At 39.4% G+C, this 25382-nt stretch overlaps 1 protein-coding gene across 2 annotated transcripts in view; it reads left to right on the forward strand.

Moving 5' to 3' along the window:
* Positions 1 to 25382, forward strand: part of LOC129765157 (uncharacterized) — a 155573-nt gene that overhangs the window by 125748 nt on the left and 4443 nt on the right. Inside the window, exons 1-3 of one of the 2 annotated variants that reach the window (XM_055765050.1) lie at positions 3547 to 4001; positions 14105 to 14578; positions 23003 to 24296. In XM_055765050.1, coding sequence (XP_055621025.1) covers positions 3983 to 4001; positions 14105 to 14578; positions 23003 to 24296 — 1787 coding nt within the window. In that variant the 5' untranslated portion in view covers positions 3547 to 3982. Of the gene's footprint in view, positions 1 to 3546; positions 4002 to 14104; positions 14579 to 23002; positions 24297 to 25382 lie in introns of those variants that run through there. The other variant, XM_055765049.1, reaches the window with a different exon arrangement.

Genomic DNA, 25382 nt, shown 5'->3' on the forward strand with positions numbered 1-25382 from the left:
TGCTACCGCTGTACGAAGCACTGCGCCGCAAAGTATGCATATCGCGCTGGTGTGATCGATGTGCAGTATCACCCTGATGTCGACTATAGACGACTTCCGTACACACAGCTCATCGCGCAGATGTCGTCTAAATGATGATGATGATGGTCCCGCCACCTTCCCCTGCAAAGGTTTGAGCAAGACGAGTTATCTAGAAGATTATATTTTTTTCCTCAGCTTTGAAATTAGTTTAACAAAAAAAAACGAACTGATTTTACTTACAGATATAAATTCAAAAAAATATTTTATTACATTATCAAAAGAGAAGCCAATACTCAGTCTCGTCCGCCACAGAGCCGATACGATCCCGACTAGGCCCACCAGAGCATAAGTCCAACCGCCAGCCTAATTTTGGAAAGACAATGAGTACCCCCATACAGAAATGTTGAGAAATTTTCCATCATGAAAAAAAACCTAGACCGGCCCTCACAAAACTTTTATTTTATATCCTTTATATCTGTGCGACGCACGCGAGGCTCAAACTTTTGTAGCCTTCTTTTATTTTTTTAAACCACTACAAAAGAAAACAACAAATTAAAAAAAAAAAATAGTCCATCACCATCATGATCATGACAGACATAATATTGACGAATACAATTTTTGAAAGATAATATTAAAAAAACAACAAATTCTACGCAGTATAGTTCGTTAAAAAAAACTTCGTCAGGTACAATCTTCGTCAAAAAAATAAAAAAATTACATTATTCGGCTGTTAAGAAAACACAGCTTTAATGTGTGAAATACAGTGCCTCTTGAATTCTGTAAGTGTTGTTGCACATTTAATATGTCTTGGCATCGAGTTGAAAAGATTTATTCCTTTGAAGTACGACGAATTTGGTGAAGCACATGACAAGAAATTAGGTGTTCTCAATTCATTCGCGTTTCTAGTGTTATATCTATGAAAATCACTTCCTCTTTCAACTTGATCACTCAAATATCGAGGCAAACCGTTAACTACTTTAGAAATGAACACCACAGTTAAATAAAAAATTCTTTGCTTCACGGATAACCATTGCAGAGCGTCCAGCATCAAATATGAGGAAGTGAACCTATTACATTTAAGAATCAATCGCATTATTTTATTCTGTAAGCGCTGTAACCTTGATATTTGTGTGTCATTGGCTAAAAATAGAATGGGGGGTCGAGGCTTCGTTACTTTCTGTGTATTAGAGATAGGAAATTGCGTTATGTAGGGGGGGAGGGGGTCCAAAATCCGGATTTTTAGCGTTACGTAATTTGTGCACGACGCCTTATATTAGGCTGTCAAAAAAGTCCTGCGGTATTTTTTTTGAATTTTCATTTGTTCATAAAATTAGTTACAATCATCTGTTTTAAGTCAAATATGCGCCGTTTTGTTCGATGACTTGTTCCCAACGAGATGCCAACTTCATAATACCCCTGTTATACAGGGTGGGCCATTTAAAGTGGAAGCATCTGGCAACCCCATAACTTTTGACAGAGATGTCAGATTAACAAATGTCATACCGCGTTGGAAGCGTCATTTCAGTACAATTTTAACCATGGAACAATACACACCTAAACAACGCACTGAAATTGTTCAGCTGTACATTCAAAATAACTTCTCAATTGTGTTAACTAAACGTGCATGGAAAAATAAAAATAAAGTTAAAACATCGCCTGGAGACAACACTATACGTCGATTATATGCCAAATTTATATCGTCTGGTAGTGTTGGTAATGCCAGTCATCTGTCCAGACAACGACCAAGACGTTTCGACGAGAATATTGATGCCGTTCGAGCCAGTGTTGCAGAGACTCCATCGACATCAGTTCGCCATCGTTCGCAAGAGTAAGGCATCTTTTTATTGCCATTTGTTCGTGAAAATGAATTGGACAATTACTGGTTCCAACAGGACGGCGCTACATGCCATACAGCGGCTGCCACGACCAAATTATTGCGCGAAATGTTCCCCGGAAGATTAATATCGAAAAACGGCGATTATGACTGGCCACCGAGATCACCTGATTTGACGCCTCCTGACTTTTTTATGGGGATATTTAAAATCCAAGGTATACACTGGTAAACCAAGGACCCTGGCTGCGCTGAAAGACAATATCCGACAAGAAATTGCTGCCATATCGGCCGAAACATTGGGCAAAGTGATGGAAAATGCCGAAAAAAGGGCACATTTTGCGGTCAAGGCCAGAGGCGGTCATTTACGAGATATCATAATCAAAAAGTAGTTAGAACAAATCTCCTTGGACCAAAATAAATGAATTTCAAAAAAAAATTTTAAAATTCCACTTCTTTACTTTGCTATTGCAAAAACAAATCCTTCCACTTTAAATGGCCCACCCTGTACTTACAGAATGCGAATGCGCCGTATCGTGTTCAACAACAAGGGCCTACAAATTGTCTCGAAAGCGCGTTTTAGATCCAAGAAAACAGTAATGATGATATCTTTACATTCCAATTTCTCTTTCCATTTTGCTAACACCAGGTTCAATGCGGTTTCACAGGAATGACCTTCCCGATAGCCCGATTGTTCGGCAAATCGTTACATTTCGAATAGTCCAACAGCTGGCCTTTAACAACAAGTTCCAAAATTTTCTCTAATGTGTGCAACATGTTGATGGGACGAAACTCTTCGGCTTTAATCGTTTCAGCATCGTAGGAACTATGAAAGATTCCTTCCACACCCGAGGCACATGCCTAGTTATTAAAGATTTATTAATAAGGTCAGCAAGATGTAATCAATGACATGAAAGCAATCTTAAATAACTCTAGCATTAACATTATCAACACTAGCCGTGTTTCCTAAAGAAAAGCAAATAGTCCTAAGTTCGTTAAATGTAATTGGGTGAAAACTTTCAAACCTACAATTATTATTAACCGGCTGTTTTATTCCATCAGGTTCATCGACCAATCCAATAGATTGATTGAACAATGAAACACTATTGACAAAATATTTGTTAAACTTAGATGCTATAGCTTGTCCAGATTGTTCAAAAGTGCCATTGAAGGTTATGGGTTGCTATTACTAGGTTTTAATAAAGATTTCAGAATTTTCCATAACTCTTTGCTGTTGCTTTGATGCTGATCTATTATCCTCTGTATATATTCACAACGAGTTTTCTTAATCAATTGTGAATATCTATTACGCGCGATCGTGTACATAGTCCAATGATTTTCATTATCCGTTCTACGAAACTTGTTGTACAATCTGTCTCTTTTACGCTTAAGGCGCGTCTATAGACGACGCTCGTAGAGAAAGGGTTAATACTCGATCAGTAAACCACACATTGTTCTTGGTTGCTTGACGAAGTCTGTCCAAAGTTTAGGAGCACATCTAGTTCAGCAACGTCGGATCATCACTGTGTGATCCAATAGACCATTATACTCGTCGCATTATAGTTAGTCTTTTAGTTGCAAGGAATAAAGCATGCTGAAAAGTTCGTCTTCTTATAAAAGCTCTTTTGTGTTCATTGTTATGATTGTGAAATAAGATTTCAATATACATTTTAAGTGTCTCTTTGATTTTCTAAACTAAAAATGTGCTTTAATTTGAAGCCCATAACGATATCCGATATCCAGCAAAATTAAAATATAAGACACAACGTAGGGTTTGAACGATTAATGAGTGTTACTTTTAAGTTCAATTTCGTCTCTGTAGACGTAAATTCCAATCAACAGAATGGGTAAAAATCAATGCATATTCATACTACCTGTTTATGCAAGCTTCATCAGGATCAAGTCTAGAAATGATTTGGGATGGAAACGATCTATTGCGTCACGATTATCGCCAAGTCGACTAGTCGATTCTCATTATGGAACATTATACTGTACAATCAGGTATCTCGCATATCTCTCATCGCATCGCATCAAACCGAACAGTGGTGTATGCAAGAAGTGGCAGCCCCCATGCAAGACAAAGTATAAATATTTGCAAGCATTAATTCCATTGCGTCCCAGCCGTCGTCAATGATATTAAAGTTCATAGGTAACAGTAGTGCTTCCTGGTTGTAGTGGCGGTCTGATTTGTGTAACGGGAATCGAGTTTTTCTCTCCGCGGTCCAACAGTATGGCCCCCTCAATGGCAGTGGCAGCAGCTGCCACCGACAACAACCATGACTGATGTGAGCCCGTATGCTAAGGCTTCGCGAAATTACCATAACGTAGTGCTTCACGTTGGGTCCTACGGATCAATATGAGGAGATGAAGAAAGTGAGAGGGATGAAACAAAATATCAGTTATCTGCTGAAATGATATTTTCATAAAACCCCGCAGGTACCAAACACATATCGAGTACCAGTTGGTAGAATGTGGCTGGTGGCTAGTGTTGCATCACCGATAGACTAATCGCAATCGCATTATCCTGCCCGCAGAACAGTATGTCTGCCAGCTCCAATCTAACCATCAGCAAAGTGGTGAAATCCAACCCATTGTGATATTGAAATTGTAGACCAACTAAATTTAATGTTGCTGTGTCTTCATTGTATAATATGAACTCGATAGAAACAGACACTAATCCGGCGAAACGAAAACTGAAAGTAATATTTTTCCAATTTTAACGTAACTGACCTAGTTGAAGATTTGATATCAAGCGATTCATTCAAGTCAAAGCTCTGTTCGAAGTCGATAAACTGGTCTCAACTTATAATTCTACAAAATTGTTTCCCTCTGTGAAAAATCGTCGCGCTCTGTTAGTAACCGCGTGTTTGTACCAAGAAATAGTCATTATTTTACGACCAACAGGTCATGTTTTAGTACCGACATTGAATTATGATGAGAATTTCCCTTGAATTAACTTTCATATAACTGATGTTCAACGCTGTTAATAATCCTCTAATTATCTTGATTCGCTATTCTCCTGTTTGCTTCAATGGAAAGAAAAAAAACTACGCCGGGTGTGAGTTAATAAAGTGCGAATCAAATATTTATCAACGTCTGTTTATGCCTCCTCGCAGCGCTTATGGCTGGTAATATTTAATCGACTGGTAAGATCCTCCCGAGCATAACATTACATAATGTTTAAGCCTCAGTGCAAACACTCACATTTTCCTTCTTGTAGCAATCTTGGGCCTCGCGCCACGGCGATAGGAATCAGCGCCTTCTTTGTTTTCCCGAGAGCCGAAGCCTTCGAGTGGCTGAAGAAATATTTAGACATAACACGCGAGGCGAAGATCTGCGCATCGTTTCACCTGTTTGTGTCTTTGCGCAACCTTTCGCGTCGGCCCGTTTGACCATTGCACGCACAATGACCGCACTGGTCGACCCCTGGCGAACACCACGGAACGGCAAATGGCGTTCCGTTCTGGTAATTCACAACCGACTAGAGCGAGCCGTCTGTAAATTTTCCCCGGACGGAGACAGCAAAAGTGAAAATTCTTACACAAATTACAACTTCCCAGTTGACCACCAGAATGAAGGCAATAACTCAGGGTTCATTATCTAATCGTGCTGGTATCGCCGATTGAACACCTCCCATTTTCACGCCATGCAACGAACTATGGTCCACACTGGATGGACTATCGATATAAGCTTGCGAGGCACAAAACGATTGCAACAAAACAATACTTTCTGTGAAGCCTCTCTTCATTCCGGTCAAGATGTGGACACTATGAAAGAAAAAAAAATAAGATGATATCAACATGCGGGCAGGATGATTTTGCGCGAAATTTGAATTCAACCGTGCTCCAGTGGTTTTGTAATTTATAAGTCAGAAGGTTGGCCGGTGGCTCTGGAGGGCTTTTTGTCTGCTCTCCCACTGCAGTTCGTACATTAGGTTGAAGTCAACGTTCCGGTGAACTACCGGAATATCGAAGGCAGTGTTATTATGGATAACGGATCTCGGGGGGAAATTGCTGGTTGCCAAGCGACAATTTGTTTGCAGCTGGTATATTCTGGATGTTCGTTACATTGTTTGTGATTTTTTTTTTATTCAATCAATCCGTTTGTTTGGTTCATTCGCCGTACCTCTTTACGGAACAGAATTCAATTTCATTTTAAAAATACTATTTTTTGGTTATAATTAGGGTTATTCATTGCAGATTAACCCCTTGCCGTACGATTTAATTTCCAACAACAGGACCCAAACACGAGCACATTGAGTCATTCCGATTGAGTCGATTCCGTATCCATTTCACATCGATAGACCACGAGTGAGGTTCGTTGGTGTACGTTCTGGCACAGTCTAATCGCCAGGAGCAGTCTTCAGAAAACAAACGCAGCGCTGCGCTTGAGTTTAATTTTCATCAGCGCGCGCTCAAAGAAAACTCGTATTCTATCTTGGTGCGAAGAGCACAAAATACATAAGCACGACAGCGCAAAATGTACCCGGCGCAAAACTCAGATACTAAACATTACTTCTCACTTGTGTGATGCGCGTCTCATTCTATAAACACACACATACACATCAAATTCGAGCGCCCGCTTTGTCTTCGTTCGTTCTAAGCAAAGCATAAAAACAATAGCGCGCTGCCATTTGAACCGTATACGCTTGTGTGAAGAAAAATATCTCAACAGAGAGAGCAATCCAGTTCAAGCGCGCAGTATAGAAATACGGCGCAAGCATGGCGCAAATTTCAGCGTAAAACTCAGCTTAACACTGGGCGCAAATCTCTGCGTAAGAACGGCGCTGACAACCAAACATTTCATCTGTGTTTCGGAGCGTGCTCATTTGCCACAAGAAGTGGGAGCTCAACTGGGTACAAAATCTTGTTGCGCATCAGCACCGAGTTGCATTCTGAAGACTGGTTAAGAGTGTGGTTCGACGTTATACGTGGAGGGGTTAAAAGCGGATTATAACAATTAAATCTTTTATTCGTAAAATCTTAAGTGTGGTTAAAACTCAACATCATAACAAAACATATCATTTCCTGGAAACAAATTCCGAGGTATACCAAGACTAGTTCCGACGTCTGTTCAAGTGATTCTCAAACCAGATCCTGCATCTCAGAGATCTAGTCACTAATAAAGATCAATTTTCGCCGATCTTTTGTGAGTCATGCTTAAAGTAAGCATTATGTCCTGAATTACCCATTCATTTACTGCATATGATAAATTCACCTTGAATTAACGGATGCATTTAAAAAATGTACTTATTTTGGATTCAATGAAACAAATTTTCCATAAATACTACGTTTATCAGGCCTTCTACAGTTAGCCGAAACCTTTGCCAAGGCCGATGAACAGATGATTGTCGGTATGTATTTCAGTTCTATCGTGGTCTAGGCGACCAATTGCTTCTCCGCTTCGATTACGAAATGTTGGAGTAGGTCCTCCGTTTGAGGTTCGCTTAAAAATATTCCATCAGTTGTCTAACTGCTTGGGAGAGTTGGCGGTCTTCGGTATAGCATTTATCTGCAGCCGGTCCATCTCCTCCAGTGACATCCTGGCCAAGCCCAGGTTCGGCTAAAAGACCACATTTTCTTTCGCGTGAAATATCTTGATGAAGACAAGTCCTTCACCGCAACCCCGAAGGAATGAACAGCGGATTGATCATTCCTTTCTCGCTGATCGTCGGCCAAAGAAGAACCTTCTTCGGGAACTTGGAATATATTTTATTATTATTATTATTCTTCATTCTCACAAACCTAAGACATTTGTCTTTTATGTTCAAGATACAATATGGTAATTAATGAAGTTCGTCATCCTCAAAGACATCCCTGATTTGACTACATCGCTTACATCATCCTTATGGGGGACGTAAAGTCCCCGATCCCCGATCCCTTGCCGTCTAAGATGGTTTCAACCAGCACCTTCAACCATTCCTTCTGTGTGATTTCCTGCTGTTCAGACACGGCCGGCCTCCAATGGCCTTCTAGAATAGCACAAACGTTCCCAAAGGAACTTTAGCCCTCTCAGCGTAGGTATCAACTTGGGTCACTTTATAACACTAAGTTGATATTTTTTATGTCAAACAACACACGTTTAATGTATTCTGAGTGGTAGGCTCTAGAACACGCGTGACTACAGTGTAAGTTAGAAGGCCTCAACTGTGTGGTTCTGAATGAAAATGTCCATTTTGGCCAGGTACTTCTTCAACGTTTTACAGGTTGCTCCAATCTCCCGGTCTAAGGTGCGAAATGATGTTGATTTTTCTTTTCAGTTTGCACTGCACTATACGGTTACGCAGCACCGTCAGGCAGCCATGCTTTCATTTGACGCTCTTTCCTTTCTCCAGAAGGGAGAGAATGTTGTAAATGTCGAATCGGCTATATACGGCGCACAAGAAGTACCCAAAGATATCCAATTCCTTCGTACGTGGTGGAACTGGCAGCACGAAAAAAGCATCAAGTGTTGTCGCTCGACTGTTTTTGCCATGGTTGCTGCAAATCAACATTTTTTTATCTACAATGATTCTACATTCCATTGAGATTGACAATGTTTCGCCAATAAACCTGATCCGTGGCTGCAGCCTCCAACTCCGAGCGACACCATTTCTTCCCAAGTCTTATTCCACCTGGTCCAACCACCTCGCTCGCTGAGCTCCTCTTGTTCTTGTCCCCACCGGATTGGATGCGAACACCACCTTTGCGGGGCTGCTGTCCCGCATCCTAACAACATGTTCTGCCCATCGCACTCGTCCAGTCTAGGCAACTTACTGAACAGTGGATTCACCGTAGAGTTCTGCCAACTCGTGGCTCATCCTTCCCTAAACTGCCACTAAACATCCATGCTTCGTAGCCAACCAGTCGAATCAGGAATTTTTACATGGTACACTTCGTACGGGGTCGGCATTTGTTGGATCTTAGCGATTTGTGGAGCACATAATAGACACGACTTCCGTCCGTCTTCGAATTTCACGGCTGTTGTTGTTGTCAATTGTTAACAACGTGCTAAAGTAGATGAAGTATTTAGTCTTGATACATTGATTCCAAGCCCATTCAGCCCTTCTTCGTGTTCCAGTAGGGTATACAAATCCGCAAATAAACTGACTGGATTTGTTGTGAAGCGTGTCCCGCTTGTTGAAGCTCGCTCTCCGCACAACACCTTTCAGCGCCACGTTGAAGAACAGACAGGAGAGTCCGCCGCCTTGTCTAAGTCCCCTGTGTGTCTCAAAGGACAGATCACATCGCGTCCGTTCGTTACTATGCACCTTATTTTTTCCTACACATTTCGACTCACACACAAAGCCCTTGTTCGAGGCATTTAGTTTATTGAACAACTTCCGCGATTCTCGAGAGTGATAAAGCAGCAAAGTCGATAAGTCTTAGGCCGTTCTCGGATGGGCGCTAGACCTGCCAAATAATGGTCTGAACTCCTCCTCTAAACATAAATCAACTGATAAAACTGTCAATTTTTTTTCTGTACACTACAGGGTTGATACAATTGGTAATGTAATGGGGGTGTGGATTCCCCCAGATGGCAGGATAATCGCGTAGGAATCGCTAAAATCAGTCAATTCAAAAATACTTTACGTACGTTACCGTACAAGATTGTAGAGCTTCGAATTAAGTAGAATCCTTAAAGTTTTTTCGTATTCTTTGTCGAGTATTTACACACCACATAATGGAATCGACCTATTTGACGAACTATTTCCCTAACTTTTCCATAGTGGAATGCTTCAATTTGTCCATTTTATTTTTTCAACACGCCATCGTGTTAAGTGGCCTTATGCAAAGAAGCAAACAAGCTAAATAAAACCGTTTGAAAAGAGAAAACATTTGTTTACATCACGCACTTGCAAACACACATATAAATATCACACATTGCAATATTGTATAGAAACACTCGAGTAGGAGAAACCAGCGTAAAATCGACACTGTGAGTAAAACCGACATCCCCTGATTTTTCCAATTAAAAGCAAAGCATTTTTTGCAAAGTTTCAGAGTTTTTTTCTCTGTACATACTTGTCATTTTTTATGTTACGAGCCACCCTATAGCTGCGGAAGTCGCTTTGCTGTCAAAACAAACAACAAAATACAACAGGTCAACAAACAGTGTAGGACTACGCTTGTTCAGTGTGTTTTGTGAGACGGTGTGTGGGTTTGTTGCATAAAGGTGTTCAATAAGTTCGAATACACTTTGAAAATGTGTTAAAACATAAAAATACAAGATATTATTTTCTGCGTCAATTTTTATTGAGGAAATGTTTATTGAGGAAATGTTTATTGAGAAAGAGCTTGAGCCGTTCTTCAAAAAAATCGCACGCGGTACGCACCTGGTCCATCGGCATCTTGTTTCTAATATTGGATATGAGTTTCTTAATATGGTTCGTAGTGCTCACATAACTTAGTGCCACAATCTTCTCCAGAACCTCAGTCTTATAGTACGCGGCGTTGATTTTAACACCAGTGTATAGATGAAATTCCGCTTCACCCCGTGGAAATTCAACCGCCGGAATATGTCGCCGAGTCTCTTACCTCTCGCGAACAACTTTACTACTACGTCGCGGTACTCCTTCATCATGCGCAGTAAACAAACAATAAATGATAGCAAGTCGACACCGTGTACGTCGGTTAGCCTATATATAATATAAGGCTAAAGCTGACACCAATATCAATACACAGAATGCGCATGGTGCGCACCTACACAACGATGAAAAGATGCTCAAAACCTTGTTTTGAAATTTCGAGTCCATTCGGAGTTTGTGTTTTACTGACATGAAAAACGCCTTGTGTATGTTTCGTATTTATGATTGGAAGGCAGAACGGCAGAGTTTGGCTGGTATTTAACTGAAAATAGCCAAAATCAACATTAATATAGTGTATCCAGATAAAAAGCCGGAATTCGAAGTATTACTTGCACAAGCTTGAGACAACATCGCCAGCGAGAGCTTCTTCTTGGATGATAACGTTAGCATTAAAAAAAATGGACTTTTTTGGATGGTGATAAAAAACTAATACAGATAATTGAGTTTGATCAATCTCCCATGGAAAATAATTATATTAGCTTACTTGCAAAAAAAAAATCTACACCCTTGCGAGCGGTCTTCCGGCAGATAACCGGAACATTCGCCATGGCGGACGAAAACATGCATGTAGGCATGTTCTTGAGTTCTTCCTTCGTTTTATTTATCAAGTCCTTCTCAGTTTTCGCGACAGAATTGTTGGAGTAGATCTTACGCTACAGGTTTGCCCAAAAATTCTCGATGGGACGCAGCTGGGCGACGTTGGGCAGGTTCGCCGACTTGTATACCACATCGATATTCAACTACTCCATCTCCTATAACGATCGCCAGATCTGGCAAGAACACCGCGTTATCGCCCTTATGGTATTTCTTGATGAACGACGCAACTTCCGGCAGGCACTTCGTACTATAAATTACCCCGTTCACGGCCAGTTCGGAGCCAAAGAAGAGCGGCTTTGACATCCTCTTCTCGCTGATTGTCAGCCACAGCAGCACCCACTTGGGGAACTTGGTGTGTGAAATAAACTTCACTTCGGAGCTCACTTCCTTCGTGGGGGAAGTAAAATACGAAGTGCCCTGTCAGTCGTTGCCATCCAGGGTGAGATAGGTCTCGTCGCCCATCACCACGGCCGGGCGTATCCGGCGTTCACAAAGTGCCGCACGATGTCCGTTTTCGACGCGTACCGTTCTTTGAACGCGCACACTTCTGAACGGAGCAGCTTCACTGTTTTCGCCATCACGATTAGAGTTCGACTGATAGAGCTGTCATATAAATTCTGCGTACTCATGGGTTACTATGATTGATGCTGCATGCGTGTGAAGGTAAACTCATGTAAAATCGGCAATTTTTGTCCATTTTTTTTAATGCAAACGTTATCATCCAAGAAGAAGCACTCGCGGGCGGTGTAGTCTCAAGCTTGTGCAACGAATACTGACCTCAGTGCAAGTCGGAATTTCTTTGACGAAAAATCCCCCGACCAGAACGGGAATCAAACTCGAATCCCCGGCATCATAATGTGTGACGCTAACCACTCGGACACGGGAGCACAGCAGCGAGAGCTGTGAGGCTCAAAAAGCCATCAGTGAACAGTATTCTTGCTGTCGAAATACATGATTTCTTTTACTTTTTTATTATTTAAATCAATTGCAATTATCCCCCTTCTCCCCTCTTAAAGTGTTCACATAGTATACGCATATCTTATTAGTACTTTAGGATTATTGTAATAAGTTTTCATACGTTTCTCTAAAGGTGTCGGTTTTACCCCGACATGGTGTCGATCTTACCCACACTCCCATTTTTTTCACCTTAAAACATCAATTTTTGAATTCTATCAAAAATGTGCTACTTAAAGAATGATCAACAGATACTGTAGAATGGTTTATGAATAGTTGAAGAGAGGTTCTGTAATAATTTGAGATCGAAAAAAAATGGGAGGTCCTGGAAATATGTGAAAAACCTTAAGATATCGGTTTTACTCTGATTTCCCCTAATAAGTTGAAATTTTCATGGCAGGTGGCAGGCAAAATTGAACTGGTCCTATAGAAATTAGACAGAGAGTATTGATGCTCGAAGACAAAAAAGGGTATTTTCTCATTATTATCAAATATAAAAGGGTGTTCCAGTTGCCCCAAAAGGTCGCGCAAAAAAACGAAAATCTCATGCCATAAATTAATAGGGACTCTAAGGAGCCACCTTAGAGTCCTTATTAATAGAGAGCACACCGGAAAAATCAACAACTAGCTACTATCAAGATGCAATATGCAATATTATCGCCAATGAGTTTTTTCATTTAATTTTCGTTGATCCCTCATTTATTTTATTGCTTTGGTATGCGAAGCGCAACAAAATATGTTGCCTGTTACATATTGCGTATTGCAGATTGCTAGTGGCTTATTGTTCCGGTGTGCGAGTCGCCTAAGGGTGAGCATTGAAATAAATATGCATGTTGACTTAGAAAAACAGCACCATTGAATAAATTTAACTTTTCCAAATATTCCAAAAGACTGAAGAAATTCTCTCACAGTAGTAAAAGTGAGTTATTATTTTTATTTAAAAAAATGGTACATTCCTTTGTATTCCGCCTGGAAACGGCCAGTGCATGCACACTCGAACAGCATTGAATTATCACTTAAACTGGTTCAACGGTTGGAGATACCGTGAAATCAATCATCGCCGACATAACCCATTATGATTTCCTTCCATCGTGATTGAAAAATTGTAACCCCACTTCCACTGTGAAATGGGATTATTACTAAAATATAATTAATGGTACGCATCCATTCAACGAATGAACACGATACTTCGCAAAGTCGCTCGTGCTCACAAGATTTACGCTACCGCTAATAGGATACAATTAACAACACCCGGCAGCAATACATCCGTACGCAATATTTGCTTACTCCCGTCAAGAGAAGCGCCATTAAGAGTGCGCTGTTTCCACCTTAACAAGATGTGGGTTTTTTGAATTACCGCGTTGAAGAAAATTAAAGCGCGGTGAAAAAGGTGCGGCTTTTTGGCATAGCGGTAGGCATTCACACAGAGGAGCACTCTTTCCGGTGGGACTATCTAGCGGCGAAAAGATCATTATCACATCCCATTATAGGCAGCATAATCGTCCCTGTGCCAGTCGCTTGGAACTAGATTTTCTGATAATTAATCTAATGGAAATTAGAGTAAAGCCCCATGCAATAATTGCCGATGAGTGAAAACAATGAAAGTAAAGGTTAAATGAAGTGGAACACTGTCAATATGTATATAAAGATATGTTGAACAGTGAGCACAATTATAGTTGAAATCAAGAAGATTTGATTATTTCCGACAAAACAGCCATAATCAAAACTCTGAAGTCCCATTAGCTAATGGCCCTAGCGAGAAAAAGCCTAGTTATTACATCATTTAATTTTCACGAATGTCACGTTCTACTATTTCTCCGTCTGAATTCGCAATATGCATTCTCACGGTAAGTACGTTAAGTGCTCTAGTCCTCTAGCACATGGTATAGTTGCGCGTATGACCCAGATTCAAATAATTTGAGTGAGCTTCATTATTGCTACAATTTCCATTTCATTGGCTGAGAAACTTTTCTCAAACGTAAACCAGTAATTGCTATAAGAATACAGGGATATCCATTATCGTAACATATGATAGGTTATGAGCAGTGCTCTTGTCTATTTTGTCGTATATGACTGGGAAAGCTATTTTACTCTTCATGCAATTTCTTTTGACTGTTTTTAATGTTTCTTTTCAGTATCGCCAACTTTATCTACAAATCCCTCACAGGCAGCGGTGCTAGTGGTAGGATCATCATCATCCAACGCGACAACTAGTTCCTCCCGCCGTCATCTAAATCTTCCAGTACCGTTGCTACTGCCACGATCTACGGCGCAGATAAGACCAGAACCTCCCCCACCGTATTGGGCACATTACCAGCATCGTCCCGTTGGCACAGCAAGAGCAACGCCACTAGCCTCGGGTGATCCTCGGCCTATTCCAGTGTCCGGTTACACTAGTAGCAGTAGCAGTAGTTCCTCAACTGACGAAGGGGACGCTAGTGCCGGGGTCAACAATGCACAGCAAGCCTCACCGTTATCAGCAACAGCAGGAGCACATAACTATCGACGGAACCATCCTACGGAGGGCAATCCAAGGGCATCAGCGAGAAATCATCGGTACAACATTGCCCGTCAACAGCAACGTCAGCGGATCAAAGAGCACTTGTTGAGTAAGGATTTGTCTTAGTATATCGCTTACATACTTACACACATACGAATTCGTTCAGCTAGCTAGTATCTACATTTTGATTTATAGGATTGAATTCGGCATGATTTAGATTTGAAGATCTAACGTCATTATTTCTGACTTAAAACAGGATAAAATGTTATGAACCGAAGATCGAATTGTCACACTTATAATATTTTCCTAAACTATCGTTCAACGGCCAACATGCAAAAACGGCACAGGACAACCGGTCGCATTAGGGCCACCTTCCCCTATCGCAAAACTCCTGCATATCCTCTGAAGCTGTCGTTTTACTCATTAGGATCATCACGGGCCGAAGTTGATTCAATTTTTCCTCCACAATAGATATCCTTATGTCACCCATGGGAATCTGAACGAATGGTCAAATTTGAATGAAGGATAACCGAATGTCAATTTTGCATCCTAGTAACTGATTATTCGTAACGGCGCACAGTGGAGTCATTCTGAAAAAATACGGTCAAAAATATTTTCTCGTTTAACCTTACATTTTAGAGGTTGGAGTAGTTGTTCAGGATGTTCATCCAGATGATTGTACGTTTTCATTTAAACTCATACTAAGTTAGAATAAAACTTAGGAAAACCAACTTTATGTAATGAGTTACATAAATAGCGATACTTGCGAGATAGTTGAGTTTTGTCTTCAGAAAAATTGTAGAACTAACAATTTTTCTGAAACTTTTTCGAAAATACAATACCTTCAAATTAGGTTTACAACATATTATTATAAAAAAATAACATTTTGCATATATTCTCAAAAGAAATGACATGCCTTGAACTTTTGTAGATCGATTTTCACGGAAACTTTTTGAATTATTTTTCTATGCTCTTGATGTTTCTTTGACAGTCAACCGATCAGCAGAATTTCTGTGCCAACGATATCTGCTCCGTGAATGAGAATGCGATGCACCGATGATAGCCTGTAGTACCACCCGCATCTTGCACCAAAAGCATGAAGTATGAACACAACGCTTTGGCTCGGTTATTCAAGACTGCATTGGAAAGTAACCCATCATGTCTTCAGCTCACTGAACTTCTACGTATACCGTTTGGCAAAATGTTCATAACAATTGGTTGCGACAACGTCGATAACGTCGATTAAGCAATATGCGTTTAACTTACATGTCAAAATCAAAACTGAATGCAAAATTTCAGTGGGATTTGTTCGCAGTTGAATCCGGAAATCGTTACATTCAATCACTTGTATAATTAATAATTTAATCAATACCCTCAAATGATTACTAGGCCAACGGTAGTCCTATGCCAATCTTGCGGTTGTATCTATACCCCCACCCATAGTTTTTTCTAACCACTGTACATCGAAATGCTGTCATTAAAAACTACACCCAAACTAGCGTTGTCAGAAAGCATTTCATTTTCGACAGAAAACATGTCATTTCGTGCCTTGAGGCGTCAAATGGGCAAATAATGGCATATGTCCCTCAACGCTTTAAAATGTTTGTATGTATGGAAGCAGACATCTATTTCTTTTTTCTTTTTTTATCTTTTTTGGGATTGCACCCAAAAAAAAAAGTCCAAACGACGTCAACGGGAATCGAGCCAAGGCCGGCTGTAATGCAAGACTGTTTTACACGATCACGCTATCCACATAGCTAATGATGCTGTTGCGGAGAAACGTAATAAAATTTTGGGTGTATTAGTGTCTTCGGCAAAGTTATGTATTTTATTATCACCTATAAACTTTGTGGTACATATTGAGTTTAAATAATGTAATTTGAATAGAATTAAAGTTAAAAAAAAACTAGTTTTAGGGTGCTCTTCAAAGAAACACAGTTATATCTCTGCAGTACTAAGAGATATAAATTATGTATCCTCGGAAAAGTTTCATAAAATTGTTAGTTCTACAATTTTTCCTAAATACAAAACTCAACTACAGTCAATCGCAAAATTGTGTATATTCATGCTACTTGACAATACTATCCATTTATATCTATAAAATTTTTTTGAATACATTTCTTCTTTTGATGCATATTAATTACACACATATTTAACTAACTATGCACGCAAGAAAATTTCTCGAAAAGTTTTGACATAGGACTATGTCTTTGATTTCTATATAGGGGAGTCACTCTACGAAAAATGTAACGATGTATTAAGAAATTTCAAACGCATATTACTCAAAATGGTTATTGCGACATATGTTGTGTTATATATCATTAGACAGGAAATTTATCCAGAATTTTTTGCTTGAAACATGAACAGTGAATATAATAAAAAAATCTAGCAATTTGACGATTTAGTTGGGTATGTTTTCTTTCGATTGCACTATCCACTCGCTTACTCCCCGACGCAACGAGTAATCTTTTTGCCTGAATTCGGGCGTTAGCTCATAATGTGAGTTGATGCGTAAATGAATTATTCTCCATTTAGGGGAAAAGGGGGGAATTTGGACCACCTAAGCAAATCGCCTAATATTTCCAAACTAATAAGGTCTAAATAAAAAATGTTACATTGTATACTGAGCTACACTTGTTTTCTCTCAATAAATAATGTTTAATCATTATATAAAGCTTCAATCTACCAAATATATCATAAAATAAAAGAGATGATTTTTGGACATTAAAATTTAATGCGGGGTGATTTGGACCGTCTGTGGGGTGATTTGGTCCAGTGTGTGTTTCATCGAAAAAAACATGCTTATGTTTATGTAAAGTATTTTGGGATAATAATACAATCATTAACAGTGTTTTGGGATCGATACCAGGTGTCTTGGCCAGATTCCAGACCAGAAAAATCGAATTGATACCATCTCGAATTCTGCATGAATCTTTTCACTGTTGTTCGAGCTTTTTCAAACACTTTCATTGTTGGTCAAAGAAAATCCGTTCTTGATGGCCTGAATTGCTCTTTCAAGCTCCTTCTTCTTCCAACGTTGTCTGTCCATCCTCTTTTTGTAATTCAGCGGCATCTGGAATCAATTAGACCAAAAAAAAGTCTCAAACCTGTAGGACCAATTCACCCCACAGAAACGTGTCCATGTCACCCCACACAACACGCAAAAATTAAAATGCAATTAATTTCATTTATTGTTATCAAACTTACAGTTTCGCTACATCAAATTGTTCCTCTTCTGTAGGCGAACAGAACTTTACTGCACAATACACGAAAAGTTTGTTTAATTAGCGGGAAAAACCTTAAAACCACTATCGGAAATCTCACATTTTTTGACGATCAAAGTGCTTGCTGTGTTTATGCTACCGTTTCCCTCTACTTGTGAAGTTTTACCAAAATTTTTATACTTTAGGTACATACTGTTCAACAATAGAAGGAAATGATATTATAAAAAATCCAAGTTGAGCCGTAATTTTTGAGATAAAGGGGTGGTCCAAATCACCCCATATGACCAAATCACCCCGTGTTACCCTACCGATAATAGGCATTAATTTTATATTATATTGTATGTTGTCCAATCAATTTGTGCTCAATTAATGTATTTATCGTGTAGGTCTCCCTACTAACAATTTGTGTAATTGTGGTCCAGAATGTCATAATATCGAGAATGTTGTTTGGTTATGTAAAAATACAATAAGTGAATTTAAATGGCTGCTGATTTAGAAGATCGAAAGGGTATACCCACGTACCCCGTGGCCGAGTGGTTAGCGTCTCACATTATCATGCTGGGTGTTCGGGTTCGATTCCCGTTCTGGCCGGAGGATTTTTCGTCAAAGAAATTTCCTTCGACTTGCACTTTGGTCACGCGTATTCAAGAGCTTGCCCCTCGGAATAAATTCAAGGCGTGTTATTTGGCTTAAGAAATCTCAACTAAGTATTAATAAATGACGCTAGTTAATGCATACGTTGAGACGGCAAAAGTTCTACAGGGAACGTTAACGCCATTCAAGAAGAAGAAGAAGAAGATCAGATCAGATTATGATAGTTTGAGTAGTCGCGATCCTACAGGGCTATAAAGTTATTACAAACAATGTTCCGGAAAACATGGTAACGAAGGAGATAATGCTATTTTTATCTATAATATATTTTTGTAGTCATAGATTGATTTGACTCAGGCTTATATTAATGTAGGTCTTAACTATTTAGACTTTTGTTTAAAAATGATACATGATGACTCTTTGTCTTCTTCTGCATGATTGAATAAACAGAAGAAAAGGGTTGTTATGGCTTTAATGGTATTTTTGTGTACATTTTTGAACAGAATGCGGTACCGAATTCTACCACGTTATGTCATCTAACCCGTTTAAAGGACACAAGTACATACATGAAACGGATTTTCCAGGGCATCCATTTGATGTATCAAAAGAGAAAAAAAACAGGAAGTGGGTTATATCTATGGTATAACCGCAAGGGTGACGTAGGACTATCGTTGATTTAGAGATCATTTGTATGAAGTTGAATCTGAATTCATTCTGAATGAATGAATATTTGGAGAACTTCGAAAACGAGAGCGTTACGTTGGAGGCACAAGGTTTTATGCATCCAATATTGGATACGGAAATATCCTACTGATGGGGAAGAATAATCTTCAGAAGCTATCCTGTTGATTGCGATTGATTGAAAAATCACAAAACCTAATGTATTTGGTCACAGTGTTACATGGATAGAAAACATTAAAATAAACTCTTTCATATGAATGTAATTTTAAATTCCCAGAGGAATTGGCAGATTATTTTCAGTAACGATTAGATATTTCCACATTTTCCTCGATACTGGAAGCCCACCAGTGGTTAATGCTAACTCGATAACCATCTGTTAATAGCACTTGATTGAAACATATTTGGTCACAGTGTTACATGGATAGAAAACATTCAAATAAACTCTTTCACATGAATGTATTTTTAAATTCCTAGAGGAACTGGCAGATTATATTCCGGATCTTTCTCGATCCAAACGGAAAGAATTCCGTGCGTGTATGTGTGTGTGTGTAGCGGCTGCTTCGAGATCTTCCCGGGGAACCGTTTGTAGCATCACTCTCCTCCTGATGGATTCCCTTCTGGCCTAAGGTGCACAAACAGGCTCTTGGTGACACCGTTCATCCGCGCTTTCATGATAAATGAAGAGCTTCACCACAACAGCGACAACATGCTCCAATCGCTGTTCAATTAGAACTGAGTGGATTTCCGAGCGGCGCTCGCTTATATACCGATTGGTGATTTCAATAGCCTATTTTGAAAGCAAATTTAAGACTATTGAAACAAGTTTTTGGATCAGAAAGTAACAAGTATAGAACGCGTAGACATTTTATCTTTCGAATGAAGTGTTTATCATACCATTTCGTTCAGTTGTTTAGGAGCTATTAACACTCAAAATCTCGGTCTCCGGCGTAACGCTTTCGTTTTCGAAACTTTGATTTTACACCCCGGTATAGAAATGAAAGACGTAGTCCTACGTCAAAATACAGATGTTGAACAATGAAAAACTCAATTTAAATGCAATTACTACACACAATCACAGTCCTATGTCAAGATCCCGTCCGTGCCCCTAGGTTCAGACCCATCAACTTTTTTTGCTAATTATTTACTCCTAAAAATTGAAAGCAATCTCTATTCTAAGCATTGCAAAATTGAGTGTACACCATAAATGTCTCCAAACAAGTTAACCTTTTTAGTAAGATCTTTACGAATTAGGGCTCTTTTTCGGTCAGTGTGTGACGTCAACTCATGATACCACTGTTTTGGCAGTGTTGGTTTTTGTTTTTGTTGATGTTTTAAAATGTTGTTATTAAAATGGCAAGTAGAAGGAAAGAAAAAGATATTGTTACAAGTACAATGATAATAAGTATGACTTGCAGAGGAAAGACATTACGGGAAATAACAGCTGCTGTCGAAAGAACCCATTCTACAGTAAACAAAATCATTAACAAGTGGAAATACGAAAGAACCATGGAAAATCTCCCGGGTAGAGGACGCAAACGGGTCCACAACGGGTCTAAACAAATTTCTGATTCCATGTAATGGAGAAACATGTTATTTGCAAGTGGTTGAAAAATCTTGAACGAGAATTGTGTCTGAAAATAATCTGATATTATAATGATGAGTTTTGTTGGAAATACTAGGAATTTTACAGTAAATGTGAGATTCAACGGGCTCGATTAGAAAATCAATCAATCAACAGTTCTGCGATTGGACCCATGAACTTGCTCATAGTAAGAAAACGTGAATGTTTGAAGGAATTGTAACAAAAAACAAATTTTGGGCGGGACGAAGTTTGTTGGGTCAGCTATACACATAAATATAGAAGGAAAATACTTTTAGTTTTGGTACACATGCACTCAGTTCACTTTGGCAGAATGAAAGTCAAAGAATATGGTATTCAATTCAGTGTGGTTGGATGCAATTTTAGTCTGAATCGTTACTACAACAATAACATAACAATTGTTGAGAAAAATTTATGATTCTTCGTGGCTAGTCAGGTCATAATCAATATCAACAATGTTTTGATCATTGCGAACCAGCTTCATGGTTTACAGGAGGTACATATTTCATCAGATGTTGAATGTCGATGTACTTTGCACGAGAAATGTTGTGCCCATTTGGGTGTAAACTTTCTGCTTTTAAAATGTTATGATCGAGGAAAGTTAAAAAAATGTTCAGCCGTCTTTCGCAATAACATAACACTCCTTTCCATGCTGTGAGCACAAAATGAAAAAAAAAACATTTTGTAGTTGCTAGACGCACAAGACTTCGTTCTCTTTGCAGCCAGAGCGAACCAAGTACACTCTAACTATTAACATAATATTACACAACACATTGGTATTTCGTAGCAGTTTTTGACTTATTTCATAAATGGTGTATATGTTGACTCATGTTTGCTGTTTTTGTTTTTGATCTTAATAAATGGAAATCAATTTTTGTTTTTGGGATGTTGTCAGATGTCCGAATGACATGGTAATTTCATGATCGATAGCAATGTCCTGGAAAAAGGTAATGAAAATAGAGGTTTTCCGAGCGACATAGCATACGCTGCCATACCTATTTCTCAAATGGTGACGTCAGTCGTTGTGTTTATATTTGATTGACAACCACATCAATGCGAAAATGCTGTTTCCAGGAAGTGTTTTATCAAATAAAAACGTTAGAGTTTTTTATTAGAGTTTCCGCTGAATATGAAGCTAATGTGACAGCGTGAAGGGAATATTTGTGAAATCACTTCGGAAAAGACGGATGAAACTGATATTTCCATGTGCCAATTTGACTCCCCCACGTTCATAGAAACAAACGAATTTTTATTATTTTAACGTTACTAAGGTTATGTTTGGAAGGCTCTCAGTATCGGTGTGTATGTTGTGAGGAAATAATCGTCAATTAACAGACTGAGAACTAAAGATGACCTACGAATTATTAGCTAAATATATTGTAATTCACGTGAAATTGACGTTAATTTTGTACAGGAGTGAGAGTTTTTCCATCTGGTTCTATAGTTATGAAACACTGGAATTTTAGTTTTTTGAATGTTTCGCGCCTGAACACAACAATTAAATTCAAATGACCAATCTTAGAAATGAAGATAGTTATTACATCCTACACTATATACTTCAATTCAACTGACTTCTTACATATCCCTGGAAACTCAGAAAATGGTGTGGTTCTATAGTTATGAAACGCAGTGTATCATTACTATTCTCTGTTGACCATGTTCATTATTTTTCGCTAGATGGCTGTAGTGATCGATATCTCGTGTAATATCAATCATACAATTTCAAATTCATGCTCGTTGTCAAGGAACCCATTTTTTTGCTGTTTTTTGTTTTGTTCCATTCAATCGTGAATTACAGAGTCTCAACAATGGAAGTCAACAAAGAAAAAAATCGGTACACCTTACACTTTTCCTTTGATAAAGGCGAAAATGCAAGCCAGGGCACTGAAATTGAGAATGATGTGTATGGAGCCGATACTGTAACAGCTAATGACGTACAGACAGGCCCATCGTCGAAAATGTGGATAAAATCACATAAATAATCGAAGTTGACCGACATGTCAATTACCGTAACATCGTCCAGAAACTAAAGATCGACTATAAAACAGTAGTAATGGTTGTTCTCGAGGTCAATGCTTATCCCGTATAGAGTTTACACTCTCTCATCGAACTTCCCAACCCTATTTAGCCTTACTTCAGTCCATGCTACTCTTTTTCATATTCAGCCCACACACTAATATATTGTGTCACGCCGCTACATTAGTTGCTCGTTCTTGACTGCATGGGTAGAAAAGTACATAGCAATTGTTAATAAAATGGGATTACTTCCAATTCTCGTCAAGCATGATCCTCCATTCCGTCTAGCGACTGGCAACGGAGTCCTTCAATGATTTATGATTCCATCAGTCTGTCGAGTCCCTCTACTGGCAGAGTTATATCAATTATTTCGCACTCTCAAATTCAGAACGCAATTAATATAAATCTTTTTTTTTTGCAGGTCAAGATGCATTTTGTCCGGATTTGGTTCGTAATTGCAAAATTTCAACAGACCCACAATCCGAACGAAACTCCCCCGAGCCGGAGCAAGTGCCGAGCACTAGCGGCTATAACCGGTCAACGAATGACCAAGAAATTTACGTAGAAATAGAGGAACTGAACCAAAGCCTGACTTCAGCTCAAATCACAATCACCAATGCAGCAAACTCATCTGAAACAGCCTGTGGATCTAACACTCAGAACGTTCAAAGCGGCGTTCCAACAGGGGGGACCATAACCACGACTGTTGGTGATATGGGTCAAAACCTGAGCATCCGAAGGCCAAAAATTTCTTTAACGTGGGTTCTACGCGAACAAGCTCAGCAACAGCAACAAAACCAGCAACAACCGGCAGGGAATCTGCAACAAGTAATTAGTCAACAAAACGGCAGTCATTACAACCACCATTTGACACATTCAACCCAATCTCGTCGACCGTCACCTGTGAAACCCATTATCAGCAACGGTACCACAGCGCTACCATCGAAAACGGCAATCAGTGTAAATGTTCCAACCAGAAAGAAATCTCGCAACAGCAGCAAAGAGCGATTGTTTAGCGAAAAATATGTCAGCGATAACAATCTGACGGAGTATCACAACGATAAATCGAAATCGAATAATATTGTACATGTATTGGATGGATCGTCTGCTCCCCCGTCTACTGAACATCACAACAGCTACAATGGCATTTACCGTAAAAGTAATCGAAGCTATCGTAAAAACAGCGATCGCCTCAAAAAAAAAGACCGTTCCTCAATATATCCCAATCTGGTGCAGAGTGAAACTGTAGACAATTTGCTGAACAATAACAATAACAGTATTATCGTTAATCTCAACCAGGAAGACAAACTGCTGAAGGAGAAGTCTGTGCTCGCGCTCAAAAACACTTATTCGGAACCCACTCTTTATACAACCGTTTCGGAGCCATCCTCCTCGAAAAAACATCGTCACCGACGGCGGAGAGAACGCTTCCGGTCTCAGCGATTTGGCTATGAAATTCAAAATGTTGACGAATTTCTATCCAAATGTTCGCTCTCCTCACCGGGCAACATTCCCGTGGTGCTTTCATCGGCGGCCACCCTCTATCAGACCCGGCCCGGCAGCTACCAGATCGAAATACCGCTGCCCCTGGGGATGGTCGTCAACGCAGTGTTCAAAAATCAAAACTGGCTGTACGTTCAAACACCACACGCCGAAGAGGGCTACGTGGCGTACGAGACGTGTCTGCCACTTGGCATTCTGCCACCAAACCAAAGGTGAGTTACATGATGTACTTATTGTAGTCTAATAGCCAGCGGCGTAGTGTACGGGGGCGGTCCAGGTGTCCAGAAAGAGGTGGCACACAAGACCATAATAATTATATTATTACGAAAAAAAAATCTTTCAAAATTTTTAATGAACGTCACCCGTTAGTGCTTCTTCTTAGTTCATTTTAAAGAGGCTTTACACTTGAAAGTTCATTTTCCTCTGCTGGTTTTATTCAGTCAGAAATGTCACCAAAAAGGATTCTTGGATATTTTTTTTTGTTTCATATGAGAGAAAAGTTGCTGATTTGAGTAACGACATCCTTAATTAAATAGAGAGTGACGGTTCAGCTTTCATGAAGTGCCGTTCTCAATTTTCAACAACACGCCAACCATGTCAGAATGAAATGGATGAGTTCAGGTTTTGTTGAGAAAACTAAACAAAACAAAGCAATATTGAATATTTGTAGACCACTCTTCGAACTTATGAGGACAACATGCTTTTGATGAGAATCCACAGTGTGAGACATTTTTAGAACTGTTGAATCTGTCTACACGTTTTCGCCATTTTAACCCATACAAATGAAGCACAAATTCCTGTATTACTAGTGATTTATTCAAGCAAATAAATCCAAATTTGGCATGTAACGTAACGGAGAAACATGTTATTTGCAAGTGGTTGAAAAATCTTGAACGAGAATTGTGTCTGAAAATAATCTGATATTATAATGTCGAGTTTTGGTAGAAGTACTAGGAATTTTATAGTACACCCAGGTTTTTTTTACGCGGGGGATACGTACCTCGTAAAAAACCCGCGTTAATTGGAAAATCCGTAAAAAAAACCATGTCATCTAACGATAGATATCAAACGGGACTATCCCTACGTAGAACGGAAGTAAAAAGCTTCCAAAAACCCGTAGTTTTTTCCTGCAATTTGGTTGGTTACTGGTAGCTATAGTTCGGTTTTCCTCACGAATAAGGACATCTGTTGTTGCTAGAAGATTCCCTTGTGATTTGTACACTCTACTGCCGATGCACGTGCAGTACCACTGGGAAAGACAGGGAAATCCATTCACGAATCGCTGCCCTAAAAACCCC

The sequence above is a fragment of the Toxorhynchites rutilus genome, chromosome 2, assembly GCF_029784135.1.
Source record: "Toxorhynchites rutilus septentrionalis strain SRP chromosome 2, ASM2978413v1, whole genome shotgun sequence".
Classification (NCBI taxonomy): domain Eukaryota; kingdom Metazoa; phylum Arthropoda; class Insecta; order Diptera; family Culicidae; genus Toxorhynchites; species Toxorhynchites rutilus.